Raw genomic sequence first — 17,649 nt, forward strand, 5'->3', positions numbered from 1 at the left:
CTTCCATTGTATTGGTCAGTAGGAAGAAAAGTTCTTCCCACACCCCACTATCATCGTTTTAAAAAGCTCTTTATTAAACACACTCAACAAAAGTTATTCTGGAAAATACATTGTGAACATAAAGTTTATTCCATAAATCTGTTTCGGAAAGTGTTTTTCAAAATATATTTCATAAATTCTGAAAAATATGTTCTAGAAAAAGCATCTGGAAAAAAAATTCTGAAGTCAGAAGAATTTTGATAGAGTGAGGAATAAACACCCTTGTGAATATCACCAAAACGACAAACGACAACTACGAATACACATTTGAGAATAAAAAAGTGATACTTAGAATTTTCACTATCATCCCAATTATATTTTACCAATATTTATACTTTATACCTATTTCTGAACAGTGAAAAAAATCAATAAAAATTAAAACGAAATGGAATAAAATGCATGGAAACAAGTTTATTTCTCTTACCTACTAATAAGAGATTTAGTTATATTAAAAAGACTAAAATTCAAGTCATGATTATAGGATAAAAGAAGGAAGTATATATTTCAAAATGAGGAAAGGATAACGTAATATATTCTACAAGTAATAAAATCTAATAATGATTTTATACAAACACTCATCTTTTATAACCCATTTGACTATAAGAATAAAAGAAAATTTAATTGGAGATAACCAAGGGTTCTCCATTTCCCACCCATCGGTATTTTGTAGTTATCTCTCTAGGATACTAAGCATTGTTAATTACCTGTAATAATAAATAAACATCGCTGCTGCATCAAACATATTTATGTCGCACTAAAATGCAGTAGATGCAATGTTACACTTTTGATTTACACATTTTGAATTGAAAATTTAGTTATTTTGGTCAGGAAGCTCAGAACGCTCCCTCTTTGCTGTTTCTACCATTGTACATAAGAACTTAACAGGGTTACAATCAAAAGGATTTGAAAGTGCAGCATGTGCTAAAAATGGAAGCTTTCTCAAAGACCTTCCACTCATTCCCTGTAAACAGATCAGACTCATCAGTTAATATTAAAGGTCAAACAAAAGATTAATGTTCAACACCAACAAGAAATATTTGTCCCTACCTCACATGCCTCCGCGGTTTCCAATAAGTGCTTGCACAGTTGCATGAATGTAGCACCCTCATGAAAATCTGGAGCGTTCAACCTCTCCTTTGCACAAGCGTAATTTGGAAGCATGACATTCTTGCAATCCTAAAAGTCAGTATGATTAGCCAAAATAATTTCTGAATTGGAATAAAGATTATTTATTGTCTGGATTGGAATATTGATTCCAATATTAAGGACTTGTTTGTAAAGATAGACGGACAAGATTGAGAACTCTTTGCACCTGTAAACTAGTCAAGATCCCTGTACGTATCAGTTCCTGCAAGCAGGACCTTAATATTTCATACCGAGCTTGAAGAGTAGGGGGACCAACATATGCTTTGATATCAGCTCGATCGACAAAAGCAATGTCTGCAATAAAATTGATAAATCTGTATGATATACAACATGTGAAATGTGTTTTAATGAAATTTATGGAGGATACTGAAAAAACTACTTAAGAAGAAATTTGAGAGGAATGATGCTCCCACCTAGTGGGAAAAGGCTGCTGTTGTGATGTGTTACATTGGGGTGATGCTAATTTCAGATCTGGAAATAGTATTGTTTTTTACTATGCTGGTAACGAAAGTCAGTGCTTTATTTATAACAACTTGACTCTGATGCCCAAAGAGGTGCTTGGTGAGCAAAAAATATTCGGTACTGGCTACCAATTTCCACCGTGAATCGTGATAAAACAAAGAATTGCACTAACTCCACATATTGTAAACCTACTCTACACTTCACTTGTAAGTAGACTAACATATTATAGGCTAATCAGATGTGAATATTCAAATTTATCAGAGAGAGCCCGCTATAACTTACAAGGAAAAAAGCCATAAAATTGAATAGTGAGAAATTAAGGCTTACCAATAGCTGCAGTTATGTTGGAAGTGGTTAGAATTATCACATTAGGAGATGATTTTAACTTGTCCATCTGAGTTAGTAATGCATTGACAACCTGAAATTCCGTATTCAGATTGAACTTACGTTAGACAAACACCCAAGAACAAAAGCGAACACCTCTGAATTACATTTTTAAACAATCTAAAACAGTTTCACAAAATAGTGGGGATGGGGGGAGTGAGTTTATTCCTATTGATAGGATGGGGTGAAGGATTTTACCCGAATAGAATCAGAAGGTTCAGAACCAGATAGGGCAGCTTTTCTAGCAGCAGCAAGACTTTCGACTTCATCTGCATGATCATAAGCACATACTCAAGCAGACATAGGGGAAAAATACATGAGCAATTAGTCAGAATTTATCCGGTATCTTATGCCTCACCAATCAATACAAATACAAGATTGCTTTCTTCCTCTACCATTTCTTGAATCTTTTGGAAAAGTTTCGCTACCTAGTAGAAAACAAAAACACAATTGCACACTTGATAATCAAACAAAAAAATAGTTCATTCAAAGTAAGTAACTTGGTAAGTATACAGGATCATTAAATTTGGCAATTTCACAATTTGACTAATCAAATCCTTGTTTCAAAATTCCATAAATTCCTATATTGTTTCAGTTAAGTGATACTCAATATGCAGGACTCTTTGATTATAGTTAAGGAAAAGAACTTTAGTTTATAAACTTACTAAAGCATTGGTATCAAACTAAAAGGACACAGACAGCCTAAGTGGCTTAATATTGCACAATAGTTTCCCAGTTTATCTACATAGATCACATAACATCATTCAGTTTGGTTAAAGTCCAACTAGTAGCTCAGCTTCTCTGTTTTTAAAATGGAGACTAGTCAACTTGATTAGTGCATAAATCAACAAGAAAAGGAACAAGATGGGTTTTAGGAGAATTACAAGAAACATGATGAGAAACAATAACCTCTTCACTAAAAAATAATTCTTTGTTTTCTTTCTTTAGTATTTCATGGACTCAGATTTTAGGATTTGTTTACTTTTTCAAGTGTATTTCTTTTTAATTATAATTGTAGCTTGGATTTGTTAATTGGACCTCAATTGAACACATTCAATCAAGGTGTAAGATGCAAATATTCTCGGACAAACAAGAAGACAAACACACATTGATAGCATGCATAAGGCAAGCTCCACACACACAAGGAAAGCACCAAGTGACAAGGAAAGTGTGTTTATGGTACGCTCTCATTCCTTAAATATTCTAGAACCATTTTTAAATTTTGAATTTGCCTCCTACTGTTGCCAAGCTTAGACAAAACTTATGGCTGTATATAACCCTATTGTATCATTGTTTCACACTTTTGAATGAATTTAAATTTCTTTGAGAAATTGTGAGAGCATTGTTCTCTTGAGGGCGTGATACTCTCTCTTAAAGTCGTAAAGTTCAAGTGGTGATTCAACCTCTCATCTTGAGTTTAACTAAGGTAGTGTGTTCTACATTTCTTCTCCTATTCCATCTTTTCTCTCTTGTTTCTTTTGCTTTTGGCATTGCTTTAGATACTATTTTCTTAAGTTCATCTTATGTTCTTGGATCCATAATTTGAAGCTAAGCATGAGCATTCTCATGTAAAGGCAGAGGAGATTCAATTCTTTTAGTTGTCATCTTATAATGATGTCGAGCTAATTGATTCACTTTCATTGCCAAATGAATTTGATGGATTGTAGGTGAGGAGTCACTAAGGTAGAAGATTACCCTTCCATACTCTATATGAGTTTCTATCATAGCTGCAACCCATCTATTTCTAAATGGTTGCAGGACCATGTATTCCCCTTCACCTGTGCGGTCCTAGTATATCTGATTTAGTTGTAGAAACTAAAATAAAAGTATGAACATTGCATATTACATACTGCTTTAATTATTTATAGGTTTATATTTTTATTTGTTTGTTTCTTATCATACTTGTACCCTAATCTGTAAATTTTTTACCCCTCTACCCAATACTATTACCCAGATTCATGCTCCATAACGGCAATTATATGCTTCAATTCCAAAGCAACAAAACAACAAAAATGATGGTTGCAAGTCTTTCCATTTTGTTAGACATACTAGTAGTAGTTTACTTTTATTTTCAGACTGCACTGTAACTAAGAACTCCACTTTGCCTTGAGGTGATCCTAAAATGAACTAATTTATGTTAGATACCCTCCGAAACAGAACAATTACTCATTATCACACAAACAATACTAGGAAGTCCAGGTGAAAAATGAGAAAAGGATACTTATAATGAAGTTTTATTCCAAGATTCATACTGCTCTAACCAATTTGTCAAAGTAGAAAATCCACATCCATCATGTGAAGGTATAATGACATAGAAATAATTATTTCATATAGGAAAAGATCTTGAAAACTTCGTTTTCACTTTTGTTCCCTTTTCCTTAATGCAATTCTATGCTCTACCAAAAAGTTGGGTGTTCCTAGCTTGAGTCAGCTAAATCCTTTGATCTCACTCGATATAAACTTGAAGGCAACAATGATAAATACATGAAGTTTTATGCTTCGAGCATATTACTTAACTGGGAGAAATCTTGACTGAAAACCCACCAACAAAAAATGCAGCCAATATGAAACATGAATTATAGATAAGTCAATATGCAAGCCTATGACACACAGAAAGTTTCAGATATGCATACCAGCTTGCCACTTTCAGAGAACCATTTACTGAACAAAGAATGTGCATTCACTTCAATAAGCTGGGACTGAGGGTATCTGAGTGGGGGAAAAACAGGCAAGTTAGTTTAGGTTCCCTTTATTAACTTGTTTTCATTGAGAAATATTGGTAGAATATATATAAAAAAAAGTATTGATAATAGATCAGTGCACCTTGAATTGAATCGAATTGCTAATTTCTGAGCTAATGCTTTACATAAAGATGTCTTTCCAGTCCCAGGAGGTCCATGTAACAGAATTATGCTGCACATATATAAAATTCTCTAAAATATTAAGATATGTACATAGTTCAATCATCTAGGTTTATAGTTCAACTTCCCGTTATTGCTACAACAAACAATTTTACTTAAATAGCATCAAAATTAAATAAAAAAGAAGAAACGTGTTTTTCTTTAATTTTTCTACAAGGAAAATAGCCTACATGATATTATTTAGTTCTAAACTGTTCACTTTCCGCAGTCAGAGTCTAAAAAAACGAGCAAGACAAAATATCGGCCTGCCATCACAATGTTCTTGTTCATCTTCCTTTGTGTGTAATTTTTCAGTCCTTTTGATAGGTTTCTAAGGTTTGCAAGGAATTCGATGAAGATTTTTAAAAAGTTTTGTTTATCATAGTTGCGTATGCTGCAAACTTTTTCTCGTCAACAAATCTATAAAGAGAGTCCTAACAAATCAGCAGTTATACTGAGTTGCTTTTCAGGTGTTCAGAAATCAAAGTTTGCTCAGTATATCATGAAGCATCAGTATGCTTATTGTCTGCCAGGGAAGACACCGGATATGAACATATCAGGTCATGCATGCAATTGTAAAACAAAGTTTCAGTATTGAAGACCATGACTAAATGAATATTTCCAGTTCTTACCGATTCCATGAAACAAGGAATGGATCAACCCTTTTTTCAGTAAAGAGCAAAGCACTTGCTGCATAACGTAATAACCGTTGCTTTAGACCAGATTCATATATTAAGCTGCAAACACAATGGTTGATATTTCAGGGCAAATGATTTAGAATTTTATAGTTAATCATAAAAAATAAACAGTATAGAATTAGAACAGGAAAAGCATAAATTACAAAAAGTAATAACCTTTCCCACATGCCATCAAATTCTTTTGCAGGAAGAATCCATTCATTGAAGCTAGAAGACTGCCCATCAGAGCTTATATCCTCACATGGACCTTCCTCGCTAAGCTGACAAAGCAAAATTCAGACCAAGAAATATTCACTTCAAATGGCACTTCCAAAATAATAGTATAACAGTGCTTTATTTTTCAAAGGGCACCCTCCTCGCTTTAGAGGAGCTAAATCTATCCTTTTTCATACTCATAATAAGGATGACACAACCAAGGAAAATGAGACTGAGACCAACAGATAGGGAATAAAATCAAGTCAGCAGTATCACCTGAAAAACATGTACAATAGGCTTGACTTGCCAGAACAAAAGAACATTATCATTGTGCCTCCCATCATCTACAAAATAGTTACATTTTACAGAATCGGAATCAGAAAAGCGGCAGTAGAATGAAGCATAGTCCCTCTCTCTCCATTCAGGGAATTATTATTCAACAGAATTTGCTATGTTGTAGTGCTAATTGCTAAAACACTCAATCCAACTCACATTGAGACCAAAAGTCTTTTTATGCAATTTCAAATTTTGAAGAAAAGCAAAAGAAATCAAATCATTAAGTTCCAATCATTCCTAACTATTCCTAAACCCTAAAATGAAAAAATCACACACCAGTATCACATCCGCAAACGCAAATTCTTTCAACGTTATCTAAGAGAAACGCCTCATCAAGAGGCACCGGAATGGGTCCATCGTTATAGCTCAAACTCCTCTTTTCAAGCATCCTGCTAAATCGAGAACCGCATTAATCACAATTTGGATAGAAAAAAAACGAAAACTTTAATTTGCAATTTGGCAAAGAAGGGAAAGGGGTTACCCCTCAACAGCGGAACGAACATCTTCGATTTTAGCGGTGCTGGAAGGTTTTAGGGTTACCTCGACTAGGAACAAAGTAAGAGTGATTAAAGAAAGAGTAAGAGATATGAGAATGTGTAGAGTGGAGAGTGGAGAGAGTGAGAGGGAAAGTACCAGGAACAAGAACTTTGTCCTCGGGAAGTGAGTGTTGGGGAACAGCGCCATTTTCGTAGGTTGTGAGCTCGGTGTCCATGGGAGCACTCATGTTGTCGCTCCAAACTGAAGTTGTGGAGTGAGAAAGAAGAGAAGGGTTTTCGTTCAAAAATGAGCGGGAAAAGCCCAGTATGAACTCTAGCACACCAATAAAATCAATATTTAAGAATAATTTAGGTAAAAAAAACTTAAATACATTTTTTTGGTTTTTTGGAACGAGTACTTTTTTATTCAAATTTGGTATCAAATTATAACAACACTTTCTTCATTTTATAATCTTGTTAAATCAGTGTGACTTCTAAGCATGGTTATTAGGAAATACCAACACTTAAATTCAATGGTGGGTTAGAGTAATATCATTTATTTAAAAAATGGAAAACAAGTAGTCTTGTCACATACAAATGTAGCCCCACTACAATTAGTTTGTATAAATGATATAGGCTTGTGTCTTGTAACCAAGTAATATAAGTTTGAATGGTTAGATTGTTACATTGGAAGTATAGTAAATCTTTTCTACTAACATATAATTCATTCCAATATCATAATTACTAATAAATTCCAATATCATAATTACTAATAAATAAAAATGTAAAAGGTTGATTATATATATATGCAATATTTTATTTAGGAAGTCTTTCTTTTTAAGCTTAATCTAATTGTTAAGTCTCCACTTGTTTTATTAACAATTGAGGAAGCACAAACAGACAACTTTCTACACGTGTTGCTCTCACAAATTTTTGAAAAAAATAAACAAAAAAACAAATTTACCATACGAAGAATGTTTTACACGTGTCACATTGTGAGGCTTTAGCTGGAAAGAAAATGAGTCCATGCTTATGCTAGCCCAAAATGAGTGAACAGGCCCAATGTGCATAGGTGGAGGAAAAATTAGGGTTTCTGAATGTGTGTTCTGTGTGGCTAGCAATGGCTTTTCCAAAACTGTGTATGGTTGTGCAAATGCTTTTCCAGAACCAATTGCAGAACAATCACAGAACACCATTTCAGGTAATGTTTTTTGAATTTGAATTTATAATCTCTCACTCCGCTTGACCCTCTCTCTCAAACTCATACCTTTCTCTCTTCTACTTTCCCTTTCTCTTTCACCTATTTGGCAACTGCACACCTTCTGCTCATTGCCTTACCACCACTACAAATCTCTTCTTTAAGGTATTTTTCACTTGGCGCGGTTTTTGAATTTTGAAATTTTGAAATGGTTATCAAGATTGGTTTTTGAGAATATATACATGCAAAGACCCATTCATATCTCATTTCCTCTTTTCATTTGCCGAAGAACAGGTGATTCTTTAATCATTTATTTTCATTTTTGTTGGGTTTTGATGTATTTTTTTATTCGCAAATGATGATTTTGTTGGGTTTTGATGTATTTTTTTATTCGCAAATGCTTATTTATGCGAGTATAGATCAATTTTTTTATTGGGTAGTATGTACAAAATAATATCTATGTTATTATCCATAAGATTAAAAACAGTTTCTAAGTAAGATTATAGATCAATCACAAGATTCATTTTTATAGGGAAGAGGTATGTTGGATAGTGTGTTAGTGGCTAATTAGGTAGTTGAGGAAGTCGAAGAAAGAAAAAAAGTTGTGTCATTATCAAAGTGGATTTTGAAAAGACATACAACTCTATCATATGAGAATTCTTAGAGTACATGAAGAGGAGATTAGGATTCTAGAGTAAATGAATTTCACAGGTGAAGGGTTGTTTAGAGTCGTATACAATATCGGTATTGGTTAATGGAAGTCCAACCACAAAGTTTAAACCAACTAAAGGTTTAAGGCATTAGAATCGGTAAGTGCCTTTTTTTTTATTCTTAATAGTTGTTGAGGGATTAAATGGGATTGTAAGGCAAGCAATTAGGAGGAATTTGTTGGAGGAATTGAAGATAAGTAAAAAAAGAGATAGAGATAAGTATTCTACAATTTGCAAAGGATAAAGTTTTATAACTAGGCCGAGTATAAACAACATTCTCACTATCAAGAGCATTTTGAAATGTTTTGAACTTGCTTCTAGGTTAAATATTAATTTCTATAAGAGTAATATAGGGGGATTATAGAAGAGTATCAAATGGATTTCTTTTCTAAGAAGCTAAATTGTAGTCACATGAAAATACCATTTAAATACTTGGAAAGGGTGATAGGAGGGAACCCGAGAAAGGTAGTTATGTGGAAAAAGATTATGAATAAGATCAAGAATAGGTTGGGTAGGTGGAAAGGGAGATTTCTATCTTTGGAAGGTAGAATATGCTTACTAAAATGTATCATTTCTGTTATACCCTTGTATTACATCTCTTTCTATAAGATTCCAACTACTCAAAGGAATTTCTTGTAGGAGTAGGGAAATAAGGGGAACAAGATAACATGGATAAATTGAGAAGACATATCTAAACCAAAGGAAGAAGGAGACTTAAGACTTAGATATCAAACTATTTAATGTAACATTATTGGCTAAGTGGAAATGGAGTTAAGGTCTGTAAATCACAAAGGATACATAAGGATATTTTAGAATCTAAATACGACTCTCGGAGAAACTTGAATGATAATAGAAATGTTACTTATGGGTCATGGTGGTGGAAGACCTTACAGGGTTTATGGGCAAGGCATAAATGGGGGAATGCTTTGATGATAATGTTACTTGGAGGGTAGAACAAGGTGACATTGTAAATTTTTGGGAGGATAGATGGCGTGGGTATATCTTTTTAATGCAGAAATAACCTAAAATTTATGGGAATGCAAAAATATAAGAACATAATAATTAACGATGTTGAAGGATGGATAAACAATAATTAGATATGATGTTTAGAATGAAGAAGGAGTTGGTTTGGATGGGAAGAACAACAATTTACTAAATTTACACATGACATAAACCAACTTGGTTTTCAAATTGGTGGTCTAGACGAATGGGTGTAGAAAGACGCGGGGGAGAATGATTGCATAGTGAAATCTACTTATAAAAAGCTAGACAACTACAGTAATGGAAAACAAAATGAATTGTTTGAGATGTTCTGAAAATCTAAGGTCATCCCATCTTCACAACATGTACCATGGAGAGTGCTTTTAGGCAAACTCACTACAGTGGAAAATCTGGCTCTTAGAGGAGTACACATCCAAGATAGGCTATGTATCATGTGCGGTAAGATGAATGAAACAAATAATCATCTTTTCTTTCCATGTCAATATGTTGGGAAGGTCTAGAATTTATGTTATAGATAGGTACGTGAGACCACTGTATAACATTATCACTCGAGACTACGCTTTCAACAATTTAATTTAATGAATTTTTTTAAGAGGTTGGGAATAAGATCTGGAGAGGGAAGTGGATAGCGGTAGTTAGATGTATATGAGACTAATGAGATGATTTGAAGGGAAAGTGTAAAGAAAGTTAAGGTGTTTGGATTAAGGTAAATAGAGTGGAAAGTGTGGGGAAAGTTTATAAAAGTTTGTGAGTGATGTGATAGATGTGACTAAAATTATATATTTTTTAATTGATAAAAATGTAAGTTTACATATTTATCCTTATATTTAAAAATGGTTAAAAATTAATTTGATATATTTATTTATAAATTATAATTATTTTTAATTAAAATATTATTTAAATATTTATAATTATAAATATTTGATAAAAATTTATTTTTCATTATTTTTATCTTTCCTTTTTTTAATTAATATAATTATTATATAAATTTATTTTTTAATTATTAAAAATATATTTATTTTTATTATTATTATTTATATTTATAATTAATTATATATAATATGATTAATTATGTTTTTATAATAATTATTTTTTTATAATTTTGATTATATTTTTTATATTTAATTTTAATTATATTTTAAGTAAAAATTAAAATAATTTAAGTTTAAAATAAAAAGGGTAAAAGAGTAAACTAAAGTTAAATATACAACTTTCTTCGCATATTTGCGAAGAAAGTTTTGCAAGCAATTTTTTTTTCGATTTGAGTGCTTTTTTGTCTCTATTACGTGGATTCATCTTCATTTCACTTCAAATAGTGTTTCTTTGCTTTTCAGCGCTTTGAAACAAACACAGCCTAAAGGAATCTCATTTTATTTAAGAATGCTAGGCAAGATGTAAAGGAGTTAAAGATGAGGACATAGGTGCACTGTAATTTTAATAAGACTATTTTCTCTTATTCAAATTAGCGTGTATGTCGAATGACATGTTTGAATATGACTAGTAGAACATAAAAAAAAATGAATATAGATAGTTGATAAGTGTCAATGTGTAGTTTTTATGATTGATAAAATTGAACACTTTGGAACTTAATTGTTTCTTAATTTAAGAAAACTACCCTAATCTGAGAATTATTGAATCTGATTATATATTTTGAACCAAAAAACAAATGAAGAAATTTAATCTCAATTTTTTGTGTAAATTGCAGATGAATATGAAGCATGGAAAGAATGTATTCAAGTTGGCATCGAAAGAAAGAAAGCAAAAACTTAATTGGATCACAAGAGGATTTAGCTCAAGCTAAATATGTCAAGAGTTGATTAAATGTGCAGTACTGATCTAGCCCAGGCTAGAAACGCTAGCTCAAGCTAAAAATGCACCGAAAGATCTAGCTTAAGCTAAATTAGTTAGCTTGAGCTAAAGTTCATTATATAAATTTTGAAACACAACTCAAAAGGAGGGGTGGAAAAAAGATTGGATCTTTAGAGAGAAGTTAGTGAGAGAAGAAGAAGGAGACCTCTGTTCTGAGGAGAAGAAAGTGCTCAGATCAGCCCTTCTTATGCAATCCAGATCAAGAATGAAGATTGGAGGAACTGTCATGAGTGGCTAAGTTCTTTCTAACTTGGGATTGAATGTAATTTACCTTGATCAAATGTATCCTTGGTGATATATATATATATATATATATATATATATATATCCTCTTTTCTATTTGTTCTTGATATTTTCGTTTTATGTTATTGCTTGATTATGTCTGATCAATAGAGTCTTGATTTTGATCTTTAAATTTAACTGGAAAGTACCTTTAAGGATCTGAAATAGACGAAAAGACTTTATAACTTGTAATGCTAGGAATAGATTCCAGATTATTAATTGCATCATAATTCTATTAATAAAGCTAGATGATTTGTTAGATATCTGAGGAATCAGTATTTGAGAAATTATCTTATGAATTTCATTTGTGAGGAATCAAGGTGAATGACTTTAAATTAAGCATCAAGAATAAGAATAAGTAGTTCTGAGTATTATATATTGTATTATTCAAAATATAGATGATTGAGATAGATGTAATTCAATCCCAAGTATCTTTCTCTATATTTGATAAATTGGTTTTGTTACGTCCTGAATCAAATCCTAACTCTCCGAATTTGGTTATGAACAAAGTCTCAACGTTATTTTCTATACTTGAGTTTTATAACATAATAATAGTATAAAGAGTGTCATAACTAGGTTGATTCTTTATGCAGGAAAGGTACTTGCCACGACCCACAAAGATCATTCAAGGGCTTTCTACATTGATTTACGCAGATCATAATGGTATCACAGTACATGGCAGGAGCTACAAACTGATATAATTTATAAATAATACAAGCAGGAGGAGATTGTTCTACAATGAACTGTGACACAATAATATATGGGAGCCTACAAACCTGACAAAGTTGGAATGGGTTGAGGAACTAAATTATAATGAAGAATACATTAGAAATGGAGCAATGAAGCTATCATGACCAGCCAGTACACCTTTCTCAAGTTGCTTTGATATGGGGATAAAGAAGTTTTTACGGGAGAATTTGTTTTAAGAGGGAGGATTTGTGAATTTAGATTACCCCAAACATAAAGGAGAGGGTATGGAGTACTTGATTTTTTGGTATAAAGACAAATTGACTAACATATGATCACATCTTGTATATTTGTCTATAAGGATTGAATCACGTTTGTGTTTATTTTTTATATATAAATTTTCTTCAGTGATAAAAACAATTAACCTAGTTAAACGTGGCTAGAGATTATGTGTAAATTATATTAGAGCGATTTCAATCGCATTCAGAATATGATTTGATTCAATGAATGAATTGTGTGATATACTCCGAAACGTGTTGTTTAAAAGTTTTAAGAAATCATTCATATAGTTTATGTGGGTACCTACATACCATTAATTAGGTTACACATGAGTCGTGATGGACTGATTCTGTTGTATTTGAAGGATCCGTGAGGATTTGGATCCATGGTTCCTCACAAAAGTTTGAACAAAAAACAAATATCATGCATGCTAACACACGTACTTTGTACACACCACAAATATAGTAACATAACTTTATTGAAATTATATAAGATCTATAACGTAAGTGATAACTAAGGAGCAATTTATTTAAATCAATCACACAGTGGTGATACTTATACTAGCAATAGTCTTCCTTAGCAAAATAGGCTCATCATAAGAAGTTGAAGTTCAACCCTAGCATGCAATTCAAGGCCACACTGTTCTGTCTTCGTAGACAACTTCACCAACACGCCTCTCAGGAACTTCATATTCTACAACTTTCACAGTCTCACGAGTTTCTGGGTGGTGGTGGTGCCTATGGAAGAGGTGGTGGTGGTGGGGTTCCTCAACCTTATTTTCCTCGTAAACAATCTTCTTGATGGAAAGAGGAGCATCATTAGGGTATTCAACAGTGCTAGACTCCCTCTCAACTTCTGAAACATGGCTGTAGTACTCCCCTGATCTCATCATTTTACTCTGTGTTTTTGGATACTCACAAGTAAATCACACAAGGTTTAAATATGTAGGTGAGATTTGAGAACTATATATATAGGAAAAGGTTAATGCATATATGCATGCTATCATTTGTTTTCAATATTCAAAATTGACAAAAGTTGAATCTAATTCCAAAGTTTTTATGTCAAATAGAAAACCATAGATTCCTCCTAAGTTTAGATCCATCGTTCTTTACAGACAAGGCCAATGATTGACACTTGTCCATAGATAGTATTATTAATTATTAAGGAACGGCTATTAAAAATGTTTAAAATAATAACTATTAAATATATTTTTCATCATATATTATAATATACGCAAAATTATACTTGTTAGTAGTAAGTTAATATAAAATATTATAATGAATAAGTTAATATAAAATATTTTAATATTTCAATTGATATAAAAATTTGTTTATTATATAAATAAAACTGATGAATTTATTATAAGTATTAAAAGGTTTAGACTAATAATAAAAGATAATTTCGTCTGAAAATAAAGAGGAAAAATATATTTAATCTAAATTTTTAAGAGTAAAAATATTTTTTTTTTTAACATAATTAAAATGTAGTGAGATTTTTTATAGTAGGATTTCTCTATTTAAGATTTTACATAAAGACAATTATTTGGGGGCATAACTAAAAAGTTAAAGTAGTTTTATTCTCTGCGTCATAAGTTCACAAGTTCTTTTCGAATTCTTCCAGGACATTGTATGGAATAAATATAATGGGGTCATCTAGAATATGAAATTCTTGCCACATGCTAGTTAGTGAGAAAACCTAATATTTCAAAATGTGGTCATAAAGTTGCGTTCATATTTATAAGTTTAACACGTTACTTAGCCTTTATGGATTTATATTATGCTTTCGTGTGTTTTAATTCATATCCCATGAACAAAATACTGGTCTCACCTTTTGATGCAATATAAAAAATATTCATAATTTCAATATTACCTTTTCTATATATATTGTTTTGGCAAATGATAGATGACTTTTAGTTCCGATTATCTAGCCTTTATTATGATATAAATTTAGTATATATACATAAATTATTTTGGATGAGTTGAAATTGAAAAGAAAAAATAATATATAAAAAAAATTAATTAATTAATTAATGTTTTTATATTATGTGGTTTGAGTTTTTTTTATTCTTCAAACTTTTTCTCTTCTCTCATAGATAGTTTTGAGATTGAAGAGTGTGATGATGTTTACGTTAAGGTTAAGATTCACGTGATGATAGATACAAATAATAATGACTTTACCAAAAAATAGAGTTACTCAAAATAAAGTGAAGAGAGAGATTGAAAATGAAGGTTATTTTATTTTTGATATGAGAGATTTGATGTGAGAACCGATTGAGTGTGAGAGTATACTCTTTCTTTCTTTTGTTGTTACCTTAAAATAAAGAATTAAGGGAAAAGTAGAGAAGTTAATTTGCATATAAATTTTTTCCATTAATATTAATTTAAAAAAAAATATTTTTTAAATAATTCATATAAAATGATAAAATATCTCATTTTACTAATAAAATAAGATATATTAAATAAGAGTAAAATCAGAAAAAAAAAATTATATACCAAAAAACGATTATTTAAATAAATTCTCTTTATATACCTGTATAAATATACATTAATATTAAATTTTTAATTTATATACTAAATTATATTAAGGTTTTAATGTCTGAATTATATTTAATACCTAAACTGTATATACTTAATTACTCAGATAAATTTAAAATAAAAAAAAGTCAAATGATTAGGTATAAATTAATGTATATATACGCATATAATAATTCACATGCATACTCATGAATATGGTGTATTACTGATATCTGGCAGCTCTTACATTTTGATTTCCATTTTCTTTCATTCCTTTACATATAAAATTATAATTCCAAATTTTTTATAATAACACTACAAGAAAATCATGAAATGGAAACCAATTTTTAGAAATCAAAATAATTAGTTGCAATAGTAATTAAATTATAGTTCATTCTAGAAACTTAAAAAAAAAAATTGGTTTCTAAATTAGTTTTTATTATTGTTAAATAGTTTCTAAATTGGTATCTCATTAGTAACAAAGGTTTTAACTACCAATTATTTAGTTTCTAAATTTGGTACCAAAAGTCTTGGTTACTAATTAGATACCAATTTAGAAACTATTTAACAATAATAGAAACTAATTTAAAAACTATTTTTTTTTTAGTTTCTAAAATGGTCTCTAATTTAGTTACTATTGCAACTAATTATTTTGGTCTCTAAAAATTGGTTTCTATTTCATGATTTTCTTCTTGTGTGATAGGTACAAACTTTAGAATCTAATTAGATAATAGTTTAGAAACTATTTATTAATAATATAAATTATTTTAGATATCAATAATATTTTTAGTCTCTTAAATAATATGTAATTTAGTTAACATAGTGGCTAATTATTTAGTCTCTATTTAATTATTTTCTTGTAGTGTCATATCTCATAGATGAGAGTTACTTGACTAATTGTCGCCTAACGTAAGCAATGTAAAAGAATTCAAAAGGGAAACATGGACTTACAATATGCAAATCCATAAGTTGTAATAATTTTTATCTTTTTCTTCAATTCCTAGTGCGTGTAACAACATAAGACCAAATGAAATAGACAAAGTCATATTTTGTGAACTTATATACTCTTATTAATAACTCATTACAAATAATAATGACAAAAAATAAAATAAACCCTGAAACTACTAACCTGGTAAGAGAGCATAAGTTGTGGAGGAACTCAGGAGCTTCGAAGGTGGCGCATAGCTGCAATGGCGAGGTAAAGACGCCTAACAGTTTCAAACTCTATAACTCAACTCGTTTTATACTGAAAATGGTGAAAAACGAATGAAGAAAGCACATAAACTATGGAAAACAACATAAAAACAATAAGGAAAACACATTACAAGCATTGAGAGAAAAATGAAAGTGGTAGAGAAGATAACAATGAGAATAGCAAAGAAGAAAGTGTGAAGGGAAAAATGCCTGTTGGGAGAAATAAAAAGCCATATAAACGACGATTATGACCCAATAATCATAGTTTATATGGAATACTAAGGTATAAATGACGGTTGCCACAAAAACTATAGTTTATAGTGTTCACAATAGATGACAGTTGCCCACTAAAACTGTTGTTTATATCTTTTTTTCCAAATAGGGGACGATTGTAATTATAATCATCACCTATATGTTTCTTTTATTTACAAAATTTTCACCACTTTTTTTAGACGAAGCTTCCGTTTGAATCGTTGTCTATAAACATCGTCAAACCTCCTTTTTGCACTAGTGAATGGAAATCATTTCATGCTTTACACTCCATTCTTTGTAACTTTTCCATTTTACTTATTTTGATAGTCTCAAATTGTTATCAATTTTTCATACTTACTCTGCTTCCCATGATCTTCTTTCCCTTATTTGATTAAGTGTTGTTGTCATAAAAGCTACTCTGGTATGGTATTGTCTATGTCGGTCTAAAAGCTACTCTGGTATAGCTGTTGTTTAGCTTCATGGGGCAACCTTTTCTGTTTGTGGTTATGCTTGCTTGTTTTGATGTAATTTCATTAAGTGTTGGTGTCGAGGGGTTTAGGTGTTGATCAAGTGCTGATGCTTGTTAAGTTGTTATTGGATATGATCATGTAGGTAAGCCATAAGGGAGTTCTTCTTAGCTCTATGAAGAAGGCAACTTTTGATTTTTTATATGGGTTGGGATACCCCTGAAGTATCCCAGTTTATTCAATTTATCTCTTGCTGATAAAAAAAAAAAATGTTGTTGTCATCTTATATTTGAGTTCAAAAGAAGGATCTAATATATTCTTGGATTTTTCTCAAATACGTAGTTTATGTTATTCATTTTGAGCACGTTCATGAATCCTAAAGATTCCTTTTGCATCTCTAGTTGTATTATATTGCTTATTTTGCCCTACAATTGTTAGATAAAACCATTGTTCACTAGGTTTCATACTCGGATTTGTATTTCATCTAAACATTTTTCTATTTTCTCCCTTATGTACAACTAAACTATGGCGTATGCTACTACTAACGTGGAACAAAAAAA

General features: G+C 31.0%; 2 protein-coding genes across 2 annotated transcripts; both read right to left on the reverse strand.

Moving 5' to 3' along the window:
* Nucleotides 1-539: 539 nt before the first annotated feature.
* LOC137822629 (pachytene checkpoint-like protein) lies at nucleotides 540-6,961 on the reverse strand. The gene is made up of 14 exons (XM_068627549.2): nucleotides 6,794-6,961; nucleotides 6,642-6,705; nucleotides 6,437-6,549; nucleotides 6,101-6,168; nucleotides 5,786-5,889; nucleotides 5,564-5,668; nucleotides 4,855-4,944; nucleotides 4,665-4,740; nucleotides 2,390-2,459; nucleotides 2,230-2,300; nucleotides 1,975-2,065; nucleotides 1,352-1,479; nucleotides 1,087-1,215; nucleotides 540-1,000 (listed from the first exon to the last, which is right to left on the reverse strand). The coding sequence occupies exons 1-14, from the start codon at nucleotides 6,882-6,884 to the stop codon at nucleotides 851-853; spliced, it is 1,350 nt and encodes a 449-aa protein (XP_068483650.1). The 5' UTR covers nucleotides 6,885-6,961; the 3' UTR covers nucleotides 540-850.
* A 6,162-nt stretch (nucleotides 6,962-13,123) lies between these two features.
* On the reverse strand, nucleotides 13,124-13,617 carry LOC150025237 (uncharacterized). Its single transcript, XM_090295488.1, has one exon. It carries the CDS (start codon nucleotides 13,553-13,555, stop codon nucleotides 13,292-13,294), a length of 264 nt encoding a protein of 87 aa, XP_090151614.1. The 5' UTR covers nucleotides 13,556-13,617; the 3' UTR covers nucleotides 13,124-13,291.
* Nucleotides 13,618-17,649: the final 4,032 nt, after the last annotated feature.

The sequence above is a fragment of the Phaseolus vulgaris genome, chromosome 9 (assembly GCF_051622355.1).
Source record: "Phaseolus vulgaris cultivar YP4 chromosome 9, ASM5162235v1, whole genome shotgun sequence".
Taxonomy (NCBI): domain Eukaryota; kingdom Viridiplantae; phylum Streptophyta; class Magnoliopsida; order Fabales; family Fabaceae; genus Phaseolus; species Phaseolus vulgaris.